The following is a 19533-nucleotide window of genomic DNA, read 5'->3' as shown; positions in this document are numbered from 1 at the left end:
ACCACTGCCCGGCTGTATGCTCGCTTAATGGAGTTGTCTCTCTATTCCTCACCTGTGGGTTTTGTGGATTCTACATGTCAAGCCAGTACGACCTCTAATGAACACTTCTTACACTTACTTATTTTGTGTGTTTGAGAAGGGAGGGAGGAAAAGACATGCGGATATACACAGTATTCATGCTTGGAGGTCAGAGGACAACTCAGGTGACCAGACTTGGTGACAGGTGCCTTTTCTCCACTAAACCACCTCACCATATATATTTTCTTTTGTTTGTTTGTTTTTTGAGACAGGGTTTCTCTGTGTAGCCCTGGCTGTCCTGGAACTCACTCTGTAGACCAGGCTGGCCTTGAACTCAGAAATCCGCCTGCCTCTGCCTCCCAAGTGCTGGGATTACAGGTGTGCGCCACTACGCCAGGCTTGTTTTCATTTTTTGCAGTATAAAATATAGCAGATTTCTAACTTTAGTTATCCCTCCCAAAACCAGAAAAAAACTATTTGTGTAATAAGCAATATTGATTGCATGCTGGAATGATGATCTTTCTGATATATTTGGTCAAAAAAAAAAATCTAAGAGCTGGTTGTGGAAGCTCACCCCAAAACAGCAGAGGGAGCCATGTAAACCTTTAATCCCAGCACTAGAGACGCTGAGGCGCGGTATTCTAAGTGCAGACTAGGCCTGGGCTGGTCTAACCTACCTCTGTGTTTAACGCCAAATCGGGGATTGCGGGACTCACTGGGCTTCTTTTTTAAAAAAGATAACAAATATATAGTTCTTCTCTGTCTCTGTCTCTCTCTCTCTCACACACACACATACACACACAGTCTCATGATGTGGCCTGGGCTGGCCTGAACTCCAGAGTGTTGGGGTTACAGAATTGCAGGCACGAGCCTGCACCCACTCACCTAACCCTTTTAAATGTAGAGACTGTAACTCCAAGCTTCCATGTGTGTGAATACACACTAATAGTTTTTGTGTTTCTTGGTTCCTTGTGTGGTTTCGGCTTCATTGTTATTCCATGGTGCTAGACACTGTCAAACTGCAAGGGCGAATGGCCCTGCTCTTAGGAGTTTCCAGTCCAGTGGTGTCCAGGGCAGCTTGTTGGCTTGGAAAGGAAAGGGAACAGATCCGGCCAGCAGGGGGTGGGGGATGGGGGGGTCGTGATGGGTGCCTACTAGGTAGGTAAAAGTCTGCTGTTGGCAACAAATGGACCCTAAGTGCTAACTCAGCAACCAAAGCACCTTTCCAGTGCTGGGCCCTTTCCGGCTGAGAGCCTGTTCACCACTGGCTCTTCCCAAGTGTCCTTGGCGTTCCAGATCTGACTGTCAATACTATCTTCCCATCCTTCGTAATCACACACAAACCGGAGTTGGAAGAGAGAGAGGGCTCCGGAAAACTTCTAAAGGGGGCCGGCCTGGCACGCTGCGGGCCAGGCAGTAGCTGAGAAAAGGGTGGTGCTGGGAAGGGAGGAGGAACTGGCTCCATGCCCAGGGCTTCGTGCCAGAATAATCCAGAGGCAGGGCAGTCAGACAGGCCAGGCAGCCGCCGGGCACTGCTGAATAGCTAGCCTCAGGTTAGGACTCCGGCTAAAAAAAATGGACCTAGTGAGAAGTCTGGAACCAAGGCAGATGCCATCACCACCTCAAGGAAGGAGAGAGAGAGAGAGAGAGAGAGAGAGAGAGACAGAGAGAGAGAGAGAGAGAGAACACGTACACTCGAGCACCTAGAAGACACAAACGTCACTGGAATACACCTATGCACCTACTGCCTTCTAAAGACCCTTTGAACCTCGTTTATTTGTTTTCTGTGTATGGGTGGGGCTGGGGGGCATTGCACATGCCACAACATGCAAGTGAGGTGGATGCTCAAATAGGTTTGGTTCTCTCTTTCAGGGTCCTGGGGTTCAAACTCGGGTCATCGGGTTTGGCAGCAAAAGCCTTTGAGCTTTAAATGTAAGCAGCACACACACTGTCCCATGTGTACCCGATTCCTAAGCGGATGCCAGACATTAGAAAAGAGCCCTCTGCAAGCCCCTGCTCTTGTGGGAGGGAGGAACCTGTGTGTTTAATGCCAAATCGGGGGTTGAGGACTCACTGGACTTCTAGGACATGGTACTCCTGTACCTGCTGCTGCCAAGAACTGCTGGTTAAGGGGAGTCGGAGTGGTATTTCAGAGCAGAGAGAAGAGGAAGTCTAAATGGATAGTTTATAAACTCTCTCCTCATCTCCTAGAAGGCTCAGAGGAGGCAGGATTAGCCAACCTGGGAGCGAGACTAGAACTCCACTCTCCGGGCTGGTGTGTGCTATGTCACCAAACCGCACCGTGCATTCACAGACAAGTGCTAACACAGCAGAAGCCAGTAGAGTCGGACGTTAAGAGCAGGAAAAATGCCCATATTCTGTATGGTTAAGTGCTCACCAACTGGCTTTTAACTGCATGCGGCTCTAATTTGGGCACCAGATTTAATTTGCAGAATAGCTAACTACCCTATAATACGGCTGGATGGCTGTCAGAGATCTGTTCCGGTGGGGGGGGGGGGGAGTCACCAAAGTTCTTCTCTTACAAGCTCCACCTAGAGCAGGCACAGGAGTAAAGGCGACTGGAGAGGTGCTAGCTGGGAACCGAGCGAGCCTCAGCCTCAGAAGCACCAAATCCACTCAGGAATAAATGGGTTGATAAGAAAGCCCAAAGGTTTTGTTTATTTTTTAAATTGTGTTTATCTCCCACACCCCACCCCATCCCTCACTCCAGGGGCAGCCCCGGAAGAAGCTACAACAGAAGCTCTAAGATAGCTGATCTTCTAGGCAAATTCCAGGTCTGCTGGAGCCAATTGCTACCTCCTCCCCCAACCCTGGGCTTTGAATAGAATTTTACTTTTTAACTTTTTAACTAGAGGGGTCTGGCCAAGTGGAGTTAAACAGTGCAGAAAGGGAGGCAAAAAGAACTTGGGAGTGGGTGAGTGAGGATGAAACCTTTACTAAAGCTTAAAGTACAATACACACAGAAATGAATTTGCCCACATGGGGCAGCCTGATGACGGCTAGAGTTTTGGGGTCTTCCCAAGGCAGTGGGGAAGGTTAATAAGCTGACAGACCCTCCCTGATCCCTCAATACCCCTCAATTGGATATGTTATCTTAGCTCCCACCACCCAGAATCTCTTCAGGAAACCTAGGAGCAAAATGATCTAGCACTGGAGAGCCTGGAGGCTGGGCTGAGGCAGAAACATCAGAAGGTGAAAATGTAGGGAAACCTTGGAAAGAGATCTCCCTCTCTCTCTCATTCTGAAGTGGAGTTCTCAGAAGAGCAAAGAAGCTAGGCCAATCTCAAAAGAAATCAGATAACACAAAACCTGGTCCCCGGAAAAGAGATTAGCATAATGCTGAAAATCCTTAGGGTTAAAAAATAATTTATCTTATCAGTAGAAAGGACTCTGGTCCTTTCCCCCCAGATGCCAACAATACCTGTTGGCGGAGAGCCACTTTAAGAGTATGTGCTAAGGGCTGGTCTCCGTTCTTAGACGACTCCCCTGCACACCGTCCCCGCCCATCCTGATTTCTGCTGGGACTGGGGTGGGGGGGCACAACACCCTCCCCGGGGTCCTCTCCCCCAGGTTCAGGGATTATTAAGAGGCCAGACCACCAGCGCTTTCCAAAATGGCTCTCGGCCACCCGACTCGGAAGAAAGGCGGGTCTTCAGCAGCTCGGAGGACCTGGGACCTGGACGGCCTTTTGCCAGGGAGGGCCGGAGAGCTGAGCGGTCGGGCACGGAGGAGGCGGCGCCCGGCCCGGCCGCCGGGGAAGGGCGGCGGCAGCTGAGGTGGGGGAGGTGGCGGCGGCAGCTGGGAGGAGGGGGCCGGGCTGCCTGCAGGCCGCGCCATCGAGAAGGCCGGCAGCTGAGAGGCCGGCCCGCGCCCCAGCCCCTCACCTCACGGGGAGGAAGCCCTGCGCTCCCACCCGGCCCCTGGGTGGGCTCCCGCACCGCGCGGGGAGGGGCCAGGGCGCGCCCCCGCCGGCTGCCAGTCTAGAGTGGTCACGCCCCGAGGCGCCCTGAGCACCGGGACGCTCGGCCGGTCCTGAGGGGCCCCGGCGGCCCTCGGTCGCCCGCGCAGGGCCCGTGGGGGAGGGGCGCGCTGGGGGCTGGGGTGGGGGTGGGGACCGGGACTTTGCCCTTTGTCTCCCTCTCTCTCCCTCTCTCCCTCTGCACAGCCACCGGCCGAAACCCGACCCCATCGACGAGCCGGGCAGGCGGCGCACGGCAGCCTCCCCCTCCGGGGTTCTTTAGTAAATCCAGACCCGACCTCCCCGCGGCCAGGGCCGTGACTGAGGTGGTCCTGTGGGGGAGGGGGCTTCCCGCCCCTAACGGGCCTGCAAACATTTAGGGGGGGTCCGGGCAGGGAGGTAGGGAGCCGGGAAGACGGTGGGAGCGGGGCCGCTGAGGCTGGGAGGAGAAAATGGCCCTGGAGGTGGCAATCCTAAGGGGCATGGTCCCGGCTGCCCGAGGTGGCAGGACCAGGATGGGGAGGCCTTCCACAGACAAGGCAGAAATGTGATCCGGAGTGGGGCAGAACTTAGGAGCCCTGGGCATCCGGGAAGCTCGATAGCAAAGTTATAATCGAAGTCCTTGTCCCGATAATAAAGTAGGGTGTTAGGGAGCGGAAAGCCCTTACTTACCGATCCCTTCGGGGTGTCATCAATTACATTACTAATATGCAGCGTTAATGATACAGCTTTGCATGGACTGAGTTTACAAGCTCTCTAAAAGTCTATGAACCTGGAACATGAGGCTAACATGAACCTCTCCATTTCCAGGTGGCAAGAGGCGCGGAGAGACTGAGTAGCCCAAGAAGGCCATGGCCAGCAACGGCGTAAGGCTTGTTCCTGCTCCCCAGAAACGCAGGGGAACGGGTTCTGGCTCCCTAGAAGCCAATGTGTCAGTTAAGAATTATGATCCAGTAGGCATTACCAAAGACCACCTCTTCGTCCCTAACTGCGGGAGGGGGGGGGAACCTCAGTCTGCCCTGAACCCAGGCTCCTGCTCCCACCCCCCCCACAAAAACTAAATAAACTAAATAAATAAAAACAGGAAGTAGGCAACCAATAAAGGCTGGAAGGTCTGCACATCTTTAGTCAGGTTGTTTCATCAAGTTTCTGGAAAAGTGAGGAGACTAGAGGCCCGGAAGTAAACAATGACCCCCGGATCCCACGGCAGAATCCCTTTTCCACACAGGTTAAGACTGCTGACAACTACCATTTTTGTTTCCTTCAGCCTGGGAAGGAAGAGGACTCAAGGGAGGATCAGATGCGTGTCAAGTGTGCTTTTCCTTGCAAAGGCTTATGCTACACCAATGAAGCTCAAGAAAAGCTGCAGCCTGTGCCGGGGCCACTCTCGGTAGCTCCTGTTTTGGAAAGCCCTGGACTGTGGAGCTTCGGTGTTGCGGTTGACGTGGTGGGGTGAAGGCAAGCACACCCTTGCTTGCTGAGCTGGGGCTCTTCAGTAACCCAGGCTGCCTCTGAACTCAGAGCACCCTTCCACACGAGCGAGCCCAAGCTAGAAGCGCAACTAAGTCAGACACTCAACATAAGCCCCTCCAATTGGAGGAGCACCAGTTTTGACCCGTGACCCCCCCACATACTGCTCAGAGGGCTCGCTAAGAGCAGTAACGGCGCTTTAACTCTCCCCACCTAACTCTCCCACTGAAGGCCAACTCCACTCTTAGGAGATGAGCTACCTTCCCACAAACACCTCCCTGCCAGAGAACCAACACTCGTTAACTCACTTAAATCCAGTTTAGCTGCCACCAGTCCCCTCTGTTCAAGCTCTTGTGTTTAATGTCCCCCTCCATCCCCCATCCTCCCTCACTCCCCCTCCATCCCCCCCCACTCCCCCTCCAATCCCCCCCTCAGTCCCACAGCTTTCCTGCATCTAAGGGAAAGTGCCCCGAGGGCAGATAGGTGGCATTCCTCCTCTGGTTAAAAGCAGTACCTCCCTCCCTCTTTGAGGCTCCCCCACCCCAATAATCCCTCTTCCTGCCTTTCCCACCCTGACTGAGATCCAATGCTGCTACATAACCCCCCCCCCCCAAAAAAAAAACAAACGTGCAGAGCAGTGTTGTCAGCAAGAGTAGAAGAGCGCTTCATCTCTGAGAAAATGGAGGCAGGGCAGACTCCTAAGGTGAGAGCTACTAAAGCTTGTCGGGAAAACCCCTAAACACTAAGGCTGCTCTTTCGCTTGTTCCTTATTCTGCTCCAGGTATCTAACAGGGGAGGTGACATGCAGCAGTGTGCATACAAGTAACAGCCAGCGGCTGACTGGAAAAGACTCTCACTTCCCAGGCTGCTGACTGTGGAATCTAGGCCTCTTGAGAAAGGAAAGCAAAGGAAGACAGGTAGCATTCCTCTTAGCTGCAATGGCAAGGAAGATATTCATTCAAGGTGGCCAACCAAAAGCAAGGGTTTGATTACCTCAGACAAGCTCGGGGCTCCTGAAGATCGTTCCACGGCTACCCAGAGCATATCTTCACTAAGATTCCCTCCACCCTCAACCACAAGTCCAAAGCATTCCCGTTTGGAGGCGCCCTCACTGTGCACCCCAGCCGGCACGTGAGTCGGTGTAGATGAGGACAACCTCACAGTGATCCCCTCTGCCTCTGCCTCTCCATCGTGGGGGATCACAGGTGTGCCCCAGCCACTTTTCCACATTACAGAAGTGAAAAACACTCCAGCGAGTAAAGGGGGAGGGAGAGGGCTCAGTGGCTAAGTACACCGGTTGCTCTTCTAGAAGACCCAGGTTGGATTCCCAGCACCGCCATGGCAGCTCACAACTGTCCTATACCTCCAGCCAGGGGCCCGGACACCTTCTTATGGCCTCTATAGGTAACACAGGCAAAAACAGGTAATACATTCAGGCAAAACACCCATACACATAAAAAGAAATAAAATGTTAAAAAGACTAAACCACAAGCTGGGACTGTTCTCATTGGTATAAGTGCCTTGCACTCATCAAGACTAGAGTTCCACACCAGAAAAAAAAGCCACTGAGTACAGAGGGCCACCCCCACCCCCCACAAAAGCCCTGCTCCTGTAATGGCATTGTACTTGTTTTCAAAGTCCTAGAAGATGCAGGAAACCCAGCTATCTGAACGATCATCCTTTGCCCTTTAATGCTAGGTTCTCTCTGTTAGTTAGACTTCTCCAACCAAGTGACCGAGCCTTTGGGAGAGGCAGAATAAATGTTCCTAACTCTGAACTAGCATCCTCAAGTTCCCTTACCCAGCAGCCCCACCTATGTTCCCAGGTCCCTGCCATTTTCTCCTCCTTGGAAGGTGTAACTGGAAGTTGATGAGCCCAAAGCCATCCCAACTATGAGTCATACCACTCTGTATTAACAAATTGTAAAGCCCTTTATAGTAACTGACTAAAGTCACAACCCTGTTAAGAGGCCAGAAACCACACCCAGATTGAAAGCTTTTTCTGTACCCAATATGAAAAGGGTTCACACCTCAGGCTGCGGACGTGCACGCAGTGTCTGTATGTCCACTTGGAACAAGGCAGGTTGCAAGGAGAAAGGGAACAGGGATCAGGTGTTAGGTGGATTCTGAGGGACTGTTTCTAGACGGGGAACACGGAGACTGTGCAAGGCCCCAATAAAGGGAGGAACTGTACTCAAGTCACCTCCAGGCCCTCATTTCTAAATGCCTATTTTATGAGCTTAATAAAAACAGAATATAAAAGCCAACTACCAGGCCATCCCATCTCCCATCAGGTAGAGAAGCTGCTCTTCCTTGCTCAGAAGCCACTGCCCTTCCTCCCATCCTCACAACCTCTTCATCCGTGGACACAAGTGGTTCTCTCGCCCACACACCTTTGACAGGAACTTCCAACAGTAACATCATAAAGAGGCACCTGAACCAAGATCAGAACGCCAAAAGGAATTGTAGTAATAAATGACTGTTTCTCGTCCTCTCCTCCAAGCTTGTCCTGGTGCATCCCTGCAAATGCAAGCGTCCGGTGATGTGGGAGCTCTGGGAGGCTGCCCACAGCTAAGCATTAGGAAGGCACAATATACACCAGCACAGTACCCGCCCAAGTGAGTTCTATGCTTTTGGGGCTACACAGTGAGACCCTGTCTCAACAACAAACCAAAGCAATAAAATAATGAAAAACAAAGTATGTACCTAATTCACCAAGTCCATATAAACACCTCATCTAACCATAAATGTCCTACGTTGCCATACACAGTCCAAACGTTTCATAGACATTATTTTCAAACACAAACACACTCGACCCATTCCAGTTCTTCTGGACCAACCACAGCTCCATGGACCAGAACTGTAAAACCTGAAAAGAAGATAAAGACCTGCCAGGTGAAGCAGCAGCAAAGTCCAAGGCGTCCTCGGCGTCCTCAAAGCAATACTGCTGCAGTAACAGTATTGGTGCTGAATCTACTCTCAGCACCTGAGAGCCATCGCTTTAAACGCTGATCTCCTGTGATGATGATCGTTCCTCCAGACCATTTACAAAAGGTATACAGGGGATCTGGGCTGGATCACGACTATAGCCCTGGAAACCTTCCTCCCTCCTGGTCCTTAAGAACTCTGACTAATGCCTCACCATTGCTAGCATGGTCTATATAAGGGAGCTCCAGAATAGCCAAGGCTACACAGAGAGCTTGTCTCAAAACACACACAAAAAAAGGATTTTGCATGATCCGTGCCCTTTTCAACTCCAAAACCACTGAGACACCTTTTAAGATTGGCTTTTTTGTTTTTGAGACAGTATATTTTTACAGAGCCCTGGCTGTCTAACCTGGAACTATGTAGATCAGGCTGGCCATGAATTCAAGAGATCAGCCTGCCTCTGCAGGGATCCAAGGTGTGTGCCAACACACCCAGCTAAGACCAACCTGTCTAAGGCTTTTCAACTTGCTGTATGCGTCTGTGTTTGTGGAGGCCAGAGAAAAATCTACTGCCTCAAGGTACTTCCTATATACACAGTGCACTTGTGGAGGCCAATCTGGTGCCCCACAAATTGGACATAGAGACAGTAGTGTGAGCCATTAGGAATGCAACTTCTTAAATAGTTTTCCTGGGGACTGGAGGGATGATTTTGTGGATAAAAGCACTGCCTGCTCTTCCACAGGGCTTGGGTTTGATTCCCAGCACCCAAATGGTATCGGACAGCCACCCAGTTCCAGGGGATCTGACGCCCTCTTCCGACCTCCATGAACACCAGGCATCCACACAGTGCACATGCAAGGAAGTCATTCACACATAAAATAAAAAGCAAACAAATCTTTAGGACAGCCTACCTATATAATGAGACCCTGTCTCAAAATAAGTAAATGGACTTGTAAGTTTTTCCTCTTCAAGATTCAAACTCTGGCCCCAGGTGGGGGGTGCACATACCTTTAATCCCAGCATGCAGGAGGCACAGGTAGGGGAATCTCTGCACTCAAGGACAGCCAAAGCCACACAGAGAAACCCGTCCAATCAAACTACCACGCAGATTTTACAACTGAACATTTTCATTTCCCGAAATTAACTCTAAATGAAACATTTGGAAAAGTCTCTCTTTTGCTAAAGAGATAATAATAGTTTAACTAGGATGCACAGAGCAACAATTCAGAGAAAATGAAGAAAACACTTGATACTTGCCACTGCAAAGAGAAAACTTTTCTCCTGGCCCTCCCCAAACTCAGCAAACCCCCCAATCAGCCCATTTGTTTCTTCGGTGCTTCTAGCCCCTAAAATACCAATTGCATAAGACTGCCCGGGGCCTTGAAAATACTGATTAACCCAATCAATCCTTTTCCACCATCCCACTCTTTGGTATTTTTCACCTAAAACAGTTGCCTGCTGGCCGACTCTGCTTCTCCTGCCCAACTTTTATAAACACAACTCATTTCTTTCTTTCTTTCTTTCCTTTTTTTTTTTTTTTTTTTTTTGGATTTTGGTTTTTGAGACAGGGTTTCTCTGTGTAGCCATGGCTGTCCTGGAACTCACTCTGTAGACCAGGCTGGCCTCAAACTCAGAAATCCGCCTGCCTCTGCCTCCCAAGTGCTGGGATTACAGGCGTGCGCCACCACCACCTGGCCCACAACTCATTTCTGATGTCTGGTCAATGCGATCAGATTTCTCTCCAAGTACATTAAAATTCTGAGGTCCAGACCTACTTTGGAAAAACCTCATGATCTGCCCACCATCAGCACACATTTGATTTCAGTGGCTTATATTTGGAGAGAAGGTTTGTTCCTACCGTATTTATCCCCAACTTACTGTGCTACAAAGGTGGGGGGAGAGGGGAAAGCAGGCCTTACAAAGCTGGCTGTGCAATTAATATCCACGCTAAGAGGACATGTACGAAGTACATGGTCCTTGCTGATCGAATGGGGGCGGGCATTCAATTCTTTCTCCTGGGGCAGAACTCAGACTGCACTAAACTGCTGGTAATCTGTTCTCCCAATCACATGTTTTATCTTAGCTGATCATTTCTAGCCAAATCAAATGATCAATAAACACAGGAGCATGTACCTTAAGTACAGGTTGGGTTTTTTGTTTTGTTTTTGCTTCTTTTATTTAGGAGACCCTTGCTTCCATTTTGAGGGGCACGGAAGAGTGTCCCTCAGTGGAAACAGTAGGAGTCCAAGTTTCCTAATAACAGGGAATGAGACCGAGTCAATAGATGCCTCCCAGTAGTCAGCTATACCAGCTGCTTATCTTTATACATTATAAACAAAACAAAAAACAAAAAAAAAAACAAAAACCCTGTGGCTATTATTACTACTCCCTGTTACTGTTTCAATCAGCCTTCAGGACAATCAGATGTCACAGCTTATAAAGGTTACACGTTCTGACAGTTTATGATTGGGGTTCTAGTCCCAGAGCAGCTAAACACAGGTGGGAAATCTCAGGCCCTGCTCTCTAATCCTTCATCCCTTTTAGTTTCTCTTCCTCTTTCCTCCTTAATACTCTCCTCCTTAAATGTAAGTTGCACGGGTGGTGGTGGTGGCGGCGGCGCACACCTATAATCCCAGCACTCTGGGAGGCAGAGGCAGGCAGATTTCTGAGTTCGAGGCCAGCCTGGTCTACAGAGTGAGTTCCAGGACAGCCAGGGCTACACAGAGAAACCCTGTCTCGAAAAAAACAAAATCCAAAAAAAAAAAAAAAAAAAAGTAAGTTGCACTTTCCTAACCCCAGCCCTTTTTTAGAATTTTTTTTTTTTTAAAGATTTGTTTTTTTTTTTTTCCGAGACAGGGTTTCTCTGTGTAGCCTTGGCTGTCCTGGAACTCACTCTGTAGACCAGGCTGTCCTGGAACTCAGAAATCCTCCTGCCTCTGCCTCCCAGAGTGCTGGGATTACAGGCGTGCGCCACCACCGCCCGGCTGGTTCATTTCTTTCTCAAGACACTATCCCTGCCACCTTCGGCAGCCACACACAAACGGAGGTATACACCAACAGACCTTTCTTCAGCATGAAATCTCTAAACTTCAAATAACCAGCCAGGTCTAATAGCTCACACAGTAATCACAGCACTCTGGAGGCTAAGGTAGGAGGATTGCCATTAAATTGTGGCCAGCCTCAACTACACTGTGTTCCAGGCTAGCCTGGAATATAAAATGAGGCCCAGTCTCAAATCAAATACTTGCTACTCATCTTTTCACTTAACCAAGTCAAATGTGATTTTTTTTTTCCAGACATAGCCCGGGCTATTCTGAAACTCAGATCTACCTCTGCCTCCAGAGCACTGGAATTAAAGGTGTGGTACCACCAAGTTCTGCTCAAACATAAGGTTTTTAAAAACTGGGAAGTTGGGGGTTTTGTTTGTTTGTTTGTTTTAATTGGTCAATACTACCTTTGTCTAGTATTCCTACTTACGTTATAAAGAGGAAAAATAAAACAAAAGAACACCTAAGCCTTTTTTTTTTCTTTCTTTTAGGTTTTTCGAGACACGGTTTTTCTGTATAGCCCTGGCTGTCCTGGAACTCACTCTGTAGACCAGGCTGGCCTCAAACTCAGAAATCCGCCTGCCTCTACCTCCCAAGTGCTGGGATTGAAAGTGTGTGCCACCACTTCCCGGCTAAGAACACCTAAGTATTAAAAAAGGCAGCTTTACATGATCTTTCAGGGTAATTTTAAGAGCAGACATCCAGAGAGTTTGAATCACGAGTCTTCCCATCACTGGGATAAGGTTTTTAAAAACTGGGAAGTGGTTTGGTTTTTTTCTTTTCTTTTCTTTTTCTTAACAATTTGTCACTACTACCTTTGTCAACTGGCTGTTATACATTAAAGTACAAAGAAACTATAAAGAGGAAAAACAAAACAAAGGAACACCTCCGTCTTAAAAGAAGCCCCCCACGTGATCTTTCAGGATAATTTTTAAGAGCAGACACCCAGAGACTTCCAGGAGTCTTCCCATTGCAGTTATTTATCTTACCCCACACTTAGGACACCAAAGCCCACACCATCAAAACCACACAACTGAAAAAGTCACCCTGGATTTAGTGATGAGAACCACAAATCTTCCCTTCTTTACTAGAACATTCCCCGTCTGAGAAACAGTCACAGTAAAATCTTATCTTTCTAATTTGGATCAGAAAACTCAAGGTTAAGAAACTCACAGTGAAGCAGGGTGGTGGTGGTGCATGCCTTTAATCCCAGCACTTGGGAGGCAGAGGCAGGCGGATTTCTCAGTTCGAGGCCAGCCTGGTCTACAGAGTGAGTTCCAGGACAGCCAAGGCTATACAGAGAAACCCTGTCTCGAAAACAAACAAACAAACAAAAAACCCTTGGTTTTACTGGTAAAGGAAATTCATAAATGTGTAAAATTCATTTCTAAATGGAACCTAAAGTGGAGGGGGAATGAACTTTAGTGTTTGTTTCCTCCAAACACTTCAGAAAATTAAGACAACCATTTCTCCATTTAATAACACCTAAGCGAACATCCTTTTTACTAAAAAAAAGTTTTATCTATTTTAAGCTTGTTTTCCAGATAGGGGGTCTATGTGTGTAGCCCTGGCTGACCTCGAACTCACACAGGTGTATGCCACCAAACTTTATGCGTAATTTTTATGTGTATAGGTGTTTTGTCTTATCTGAGTTAAGGTCCTTTTGGATTTGAGTATTAATTCGTAATCGGGACACTGTAAAAGCCCAGGCTGGCTCCTATCTCTCAAACTTTCTCCTTTCATTTTCAGTCCCTAACTCCAAACTACTATTTGCTTTTTGATTAAATGCACACTGATTTCTGAAGGTAGTTTTTAACATGCTTTGAAAAGACTTAGGACTTAGTGACTCAATTATTCAACGTTTCTACAGTTCATTTTTAATCAATTGAAAATATTTCCTGCCATGATTAAATAAATAAATAAATAAATAAATAAATAAATAAAACAAACAGTTATTCACTGATTCTAAGGCGCTGAGTTCAGAAATTAAACTTATAAAATAGGAATCAGACTGAATACATTCTCTTTAGAGTTTCCACCCCTGGAAAACAGACCTAGTTTTCATTTGAATCACTGGGGATTTAGGAGAAAGTATCAACCCACTTCATTTTAAAAAGGTTTAAAGGAAAGAACTACTGTCAACATGCCTAAAGAAACCAGCAAGCTCTGAATCAGCTAGGGGGCAAAAAGAAGCAATGCACATCTTTTCAAACACTGTTAACAGCAACATTTTGTTTTGATGACACCAGTTGACAGTAAATATGCAAGGTTTAGGGCACACTCCTAAAAGAAGGCCTGGGGGTATGTGTAGGAAGTCTCACTCTCCTGAAAAGTAAATCAAGTCCCTCCCAAAGCAAGTTTAAGCAACATCTTCTTCCCTGCCTCCAAGACTCCCAAGTCTCTGGGAAGAAAATACATCTAAACACAAAAGCTGCCTAACTTTCCCAACTGCTTTGGGTCCTCCTTTTAACCAGCATTGGACAGGAAATAAAATTCTCAGGAAAGGCTGAAATTGCTAACCAAAGTCCCAACACTGGTCACAAGTGCTGGGGAAAGTAATTGTAAATTCTAAGGTCTCTCATACTAAAAATTCAACTTATTTGCTGTTTCCAGTTTAAATATGGTATTCAGTCTCTTGGGTTTTAAAAAGGTATAAATCCCATCTATCAAATACATTCAAAGGGAAAACAAATGCGGTAATACTTTTAAATCACAATTCATTAGCAATGAAGTATATTAAGAGTTCAGTTTTAATCACCACTGAAAACACAATACATATAGGGGGGGAAAAAAACACCTCTACAGTTCATTTAGCTTAGGTTAGTCCTGACTGAATTCTCTTCTATATCTCTAAGAGACTGAAAATGCCAGTAACAAACACAACCGAAGGAGTGTGATCAGACACAAACTAGAAAATAACACAACATGCTTCCTCACGGAACACAAACTGACTTAAGGAAAACAAACTTTTTCTAAAGCCTGGGACCTCAAAAACTGGTTCATACTAGAAACAGTTTCTTCTTACCACCACTACCCAGATGGGGCGGGGAGAGACAACTGATTCAACGTTTAGTTCGAAAAAATTATTTCAGAAAAGGGGAGAGCACACAAAAGATCTAATTTATTATGGATATGAAGGGAGAAATTTAAAAAAGACAAGAATCCTTCTCTCAAATCCCCCTTTCATTCCAACTGAAAAAGAGCCCCGAGTAAGGCATTTGAGGGGACAGGGGGCCTGGACAGAAATGCCTTCAAAGCAAGCAGATGGCTTGAAGAGAGAGATTCACAAATACAGGGCACTATGAAAATTAAAATATAAATGTTTTGAGTTCCACTTCACCACATTTTGCTGTTTCTCTTTTGCCTTCTTTGGCTTTAAAATTTAAACCATCCTCAAAAGAACAGAAAGAAAGGTGACCGCATTATTTCAGAATTTCAGTTCTTAGATCTCCCATCCATACAGCTCTGAATTCATAGAGTCATGATCTCCACTGTATTATTCTCATCTCCAATTTTTTTTCAAATAAAGCTTCTTTCCATCCAATTTTAGTGCCTCTGTTAATTCTAAGCACCTTCCCAGTATCGGCCTCAAGCATTTGACAACAAACCACATACTCTATAAACAGACACAAGCTGTACAGACGTTCTTTAACTATGATAATTCAGTTACTTAAAAATCTGAAGCCAAACCACAAAAGAGATGATTTCCAGCTAAACTTTCTAAATTCTTTAAAAATATGTCCCCACCCCCACCTCCAAAAGCACAGCCCACACACAAGATTCCCACCTAGGAAGGGCCACAAACTTCAGAAATACAGCAAGTTCCCAGCTGAAACAGGGGTTGAGGGGACCAAAAAATGTACTGAGGATTGCTTCCAACGAAGGACAGCAAAGAAAACTGCACTGTCAACATGTTCAAAAAGTCTGATGTGAGAAACACTGCCCCAACACTCCACAGCCAGAGTTCAAACCGCAGACTTCGGAATTCGAGGGGACTGGAAATCCATCCTGAATTTTAAAGAGGCAAGATGGAGCAAGATTTTGCAGAAAAGACAGAATACAGAGTAAAAGGAACTCACAGAACACACACACACACACACCCATTCATCCTCGGAGTTCTAGACCCTCCAAAGAGCCCCAGTTCACAGACCCTCCAAAGAGCCCCAGCTCACAGCCTCTGCACAAAGCTCACCCCAGATGGTCCCTTGTAACAATGGACTGAAGGAGTGGGGGTGGGGGGGCTGCAAAGGAATAGTACAGCCAGAGCCAGCATAGTCTTTGAAAATCCAGTTGAGGAGGCAATCAATATAAGATGCGAGGGAGTAGGGATGAGGGCTGTGTGGGGGCAACAAAATCCATCCTTGTAACAGAAATTATGAGCACAGCATAAGGAGATCTGAATGAGGTACGCACGGTGCTCATTATTCACCCAATAGGAAAAGAACTCCCTTAAATCTACTTACAAATTGCGATGTAAAAAACATGAGAAACATAGGAGAAAGGAGGCCGCATAGGAAGTCATAAAAATCACCTCTGCCATTAGTTTGAACTCTCCATATTTAAACTTCCTATACAAAAAAATGGTCCCAGTCCCACACTTTGAACTAACTCCACCGAGCTTCTACCCTATTGATTTTTTTTCCTCTTTAATTCTTCAAGTAATGTCTTTTAGCCCAACCCAATCCCAAGTTGGTGGGTTTCTTTTAAAGCTGTAAAACAACCATTACACGATCTTGGCCAATCTCTCCCAGCCCCCAACATCCGGAGTTGGAGGGGGGGCAGTAATGGGTTTGTTCCACTGGAGATGCTATGGACCCCTGAATATTACTCTCAGTTTCCCCAAAAGAACTCTTTTCCTACCTTTGTTTTTTGGGGACCGAGTGTTCAATCTCTAGACGCTTTCCTTGCAGTTCTACTTTCCCTGAAGATTAAAAAAAAAAAAAAAAAAGACATGAGGGTAAAGAAATGGGGGGATGGGGAGGACGGGTGGGTAAGGGACATTAGCTAAATTCTAGAGTTCCTGGGGCCTCCTAGGAATCCAGGCACTAACTGCAGAGGTCTGTGGGGGGGGGAAGGTTGCTCCAGGCTTGGTTGATGCGATAATTTCGTTGTTTTTCATTTTTTTTCGTTGTACTTCCATTAATCACGTGGGCTAATTGAACAGACCGCTCAGATTTCGGGAAGGTGTGAGCGTTTGTGTGAGCGCGCTGCTTCGGCGGCTCCCGAAGTAGAAGGAAGGAAGCAGGGGAAAGCAGCACCCCGTTTCTCGAAGTGGGGCGGGAGTAGAGAATTAAAACTTTATTTCCCTGCAGAGCCACGGAGAAGAGCTTGGGCGACCAGGCCGGGTCGGGGCCACCGGGCTAGCGGAGGGCCCCGGGGTGCGCGGCGCGGCCCGGTGGGGAGGGTCCCTCGCAGCAGCCGCGCGCCTCTCGGCCCAGCCTCGGCGTCTCGGGAAGCAGCATGGCGACCCGGCGCCGCCGCCGCCGCCGCGCCACCCGGCTCACGCCCCACTTTCAAATCAAAATGGCTCAAGCCCCAGGCCTTGGGCGGGAGACGGGAGCCCCTTCCTCCCACGTCCTGCCTCAGGGCTAGTCTCTAAGAAAAGCGGGAACAGCCGAGGTGCGCGAAACCCCCTCCTGGAAAGGCCTGGGACGGAGGACAGGGGGGTTGGGGGTGTTCTAGAGGGCGGGGGGCTGTCGGGGGGGGATCGGGAAAACCACGCCTAGACCCGAACCCCAGTGCTCGAGACACCCCCCCACCCCCACCAGTTGCCAACCGGGGCTCCCGCCCCGTCGGTGGGGAGGGGGGCAGGGAGCACGAGCGTCTCCGGCTGGGGGAAGGGGTGAGGAAATCCCGAATATCTCTGCGCGGGGCGACGGCGTCGAGGGAGGCCGGTCGAGGCTGGGGACGGAGGCCGAGCCCTCCCGGACCCGGGAAGAGTTGGCGGGCAAGGAAAGAGGCGCTGCAGGTCCCCGTTGTTCCCGGATTTCGTTTACGCGTGTGCGTGTTTGCTGGGGAGGTGGCCGCGCTCTTACCCGAGAAAGTTTCGATGGCCTTCATCGCCCAGTGCTCGTCGGGGCAGTCCACGAAGGCGTAGCCGGATTTGACCAAGAACTGGCCGCTGTAGGAGATCTTGTGCTCCGCAAACACTTTCTCCAAGTCTGCGGGGGTCACGCTCTCGTTGAGGTTGCCGATGTAAAGCTTGTTCATGATGGCAGTGGCGGGGCAAGGACACGGTCCCAGGCAAGGCCGAACGGGGCGGGCGCGGGCGGAGAGCCTCGTAGGCCGAAAGGCGTGGAGACGGGCGGCGGGAGCCGCAAACTTTCTACGCACCCCACCCCTGGTGTTGTCCGGAGCTCCGGGCGGGTGGGCGGCCTGAGGGCACGCGGAGGTCACGGAAGAGTTCGGGTTAGCCCGGGAGAAAGTGCCCGCCGAGTGCAGGGAGGCTCACGACGACGCGGCGCGGCTCCTTCCCTTCGGTCCGAAACCCTGCGAGCGGGCTGGTGTGTCACGTTTCTCCGCGGCCGCCCTGGCGCCGCCTCTAAATAAAATCGACTTGGGAAAAAAAAAAAAATGGAGCGGAAAAAAAAAAAGGCGAAGCCACGTGGTGACAGCCCCCACCCACCCTGCAGGGAAAGACCCCCGACGCCACCGGGCCCCTTGGCCCTCCAACCCGGACCAACCCAACAGTCTCCAATCTTGGGGGGGGGGGCGGCACTCAGCGCACCCCAGGGGTAAACCAGGAAAGTGGAGGCAGGGTCCCCCCCAGCTCTCCTTATCCCCCCTCCCCTTTGCAAGAACCTGGCCCCTAAAGCGGCGCCCCGCCCCCATCCAGCTTGCCACTTTGACCTGCACGGGGGTGGGGTGGGGGGGCGGTGGCAACCCAAATCTCCCCAGTTCTTAGAAATAAAATGTACGGTAATTTTTTTATTCGTTTTGTGGAGACTGGGTTGCCCACCCCACCCCGGCAAACTGCTAGCGACTGACAGGCGGGGGACGGCCGAGACAGACAAAGAGAAGCTGAGGACTCTAGGGTCTTCAGGAGGGGGTCGCAGGAACCGCTTATTTAAAAGGAAAGACGCCTTTCCTCTACGTTTCTAAGTAGGGGATCACTGTCTTTCCCGCTACACCCCCAGACTTCCCTGGCCTCCCGGGTCCTGATCCAAGGCACCCTGAGAGCGCGGGACCAGGAAGCCGAAAACACGGGAGACCCGCCTGAAAACGAGGGACCCGCAGGAAATCGTGTTTCGGGATCTCCACTGAAAAAAAGCTGGCTTGCACCCAGTCCAGCTGCTGGATGACAACACTCCAGCGTTCTTGGGGGGGGGGGGGGGAAGCCTGAACGACCCGGCTCCAGATCACACCCGAAGACCAACTGGGTGGGGAAAAAACGACGAGGAGTGGTCGTACCATAGAGCGCCCCCCGAACCGAAGGGATTGGCTTCAGAAGGGAGGGACCGAGTTGAGACCCGAGGTTCCCCCTAGCCCTCCCCACGCAAGGAGCGGACAGGTGGCGTCGCCTGCGTCCGCTCCACCCGCGAAGCACAGAGCGGTGGTCCATATGCAGGGTGTAGATCGCAGAACTTAGTTTGGGGTGCTGCATTTTGGAAGGCCGCCGGGGGTGGGGGGTGCCGAGGCTCCGCCCACGTCCCCAGGTCAGCCCGGGGCGGGGAGGGGGTAATTTCCGCTCGGCGCTTGAGGAAGCGAGCAGCGGGGGAGGGGGCTGCGGTCCTCCCCCCCTCTCCATGGGGCGGGGGGGGAAGTGGATCCGCCCAGGTCCCTTCCCTCGGCTAGGACCTACGCGTTCCGGATCCTCCGGCTCCGGGAGCCCGAGGGAAATACCGGACTGGGCAAGGGGCGACACGTGGGCGGTCGCACCCCGTCTGTGAGGTGGGGGAGGGGGCCGCGCGTTAGGAGTCCGCGACACGCAGCGGAGCGCGGGACGCGTTGCACACTCGGGACCGGGATTCCCGGCTCTACGCGGGGGACACCGAGTTTCCAGCGGCTGGGGCTGGATCGACGCCAGGGGGTGGTGGAGAGCGTGGCATGGAGACCCCGGAGAAGCCCCCTGCCTGGCCAACGTGGAGAAGAA

General features: G+C 49.9%; 1 protein-coding gene across 4 annotated transcripts in view; it reads right to left on the bottom strand.

The window, feature by feature from the left end:
- The window catches only part of Igf2bp1 (insulin like growth factor 2 mRNA binding protein 1), a 38775-nt gene extending 21124 nt beyond the window's left edge, over nt 1-17651 (bottom strand). For all 4 annotated transcript variants that reach the window (XM_052195636.1, XM_052195637.1, XM_052195638.1 and 1 more), the window contains exons 1-2: nt 17477-17651; nt 16302-16362 (exon numbers count right to left, since the gene is read on the bottom strand). In XM_052195636.1, coding sequence (XP_052051596.1) covers nt 16302-16362; nt 17477-17651 — 236 coding nt within the window. The remainder of the gene's footprint in view (nt 1-16301; nt 16363-17476) is intronic.
- Between the last annotated feature and the right edge of the window lie 1882 nt (nt 17652-19533).

This window comes from Apodemus sylvaticus, chromosome 10 (genome assembly GCF_947179515.1).
Source record: "Apodemus sylvaticus chromosome 10, mApoSyl1.1, whole genome shotgun sequence".
NCBI lineage: Eukaryota > Metazoa > Chordata > Mammalia > Rodentia > Muridae > Apodemus > Apodemus sylvaticus.
The sequence above is the reverse complement of the archived record's forward strand: the minus strand, read 5'-3'. Positions and strand labels throughout refer to the sequence as shown.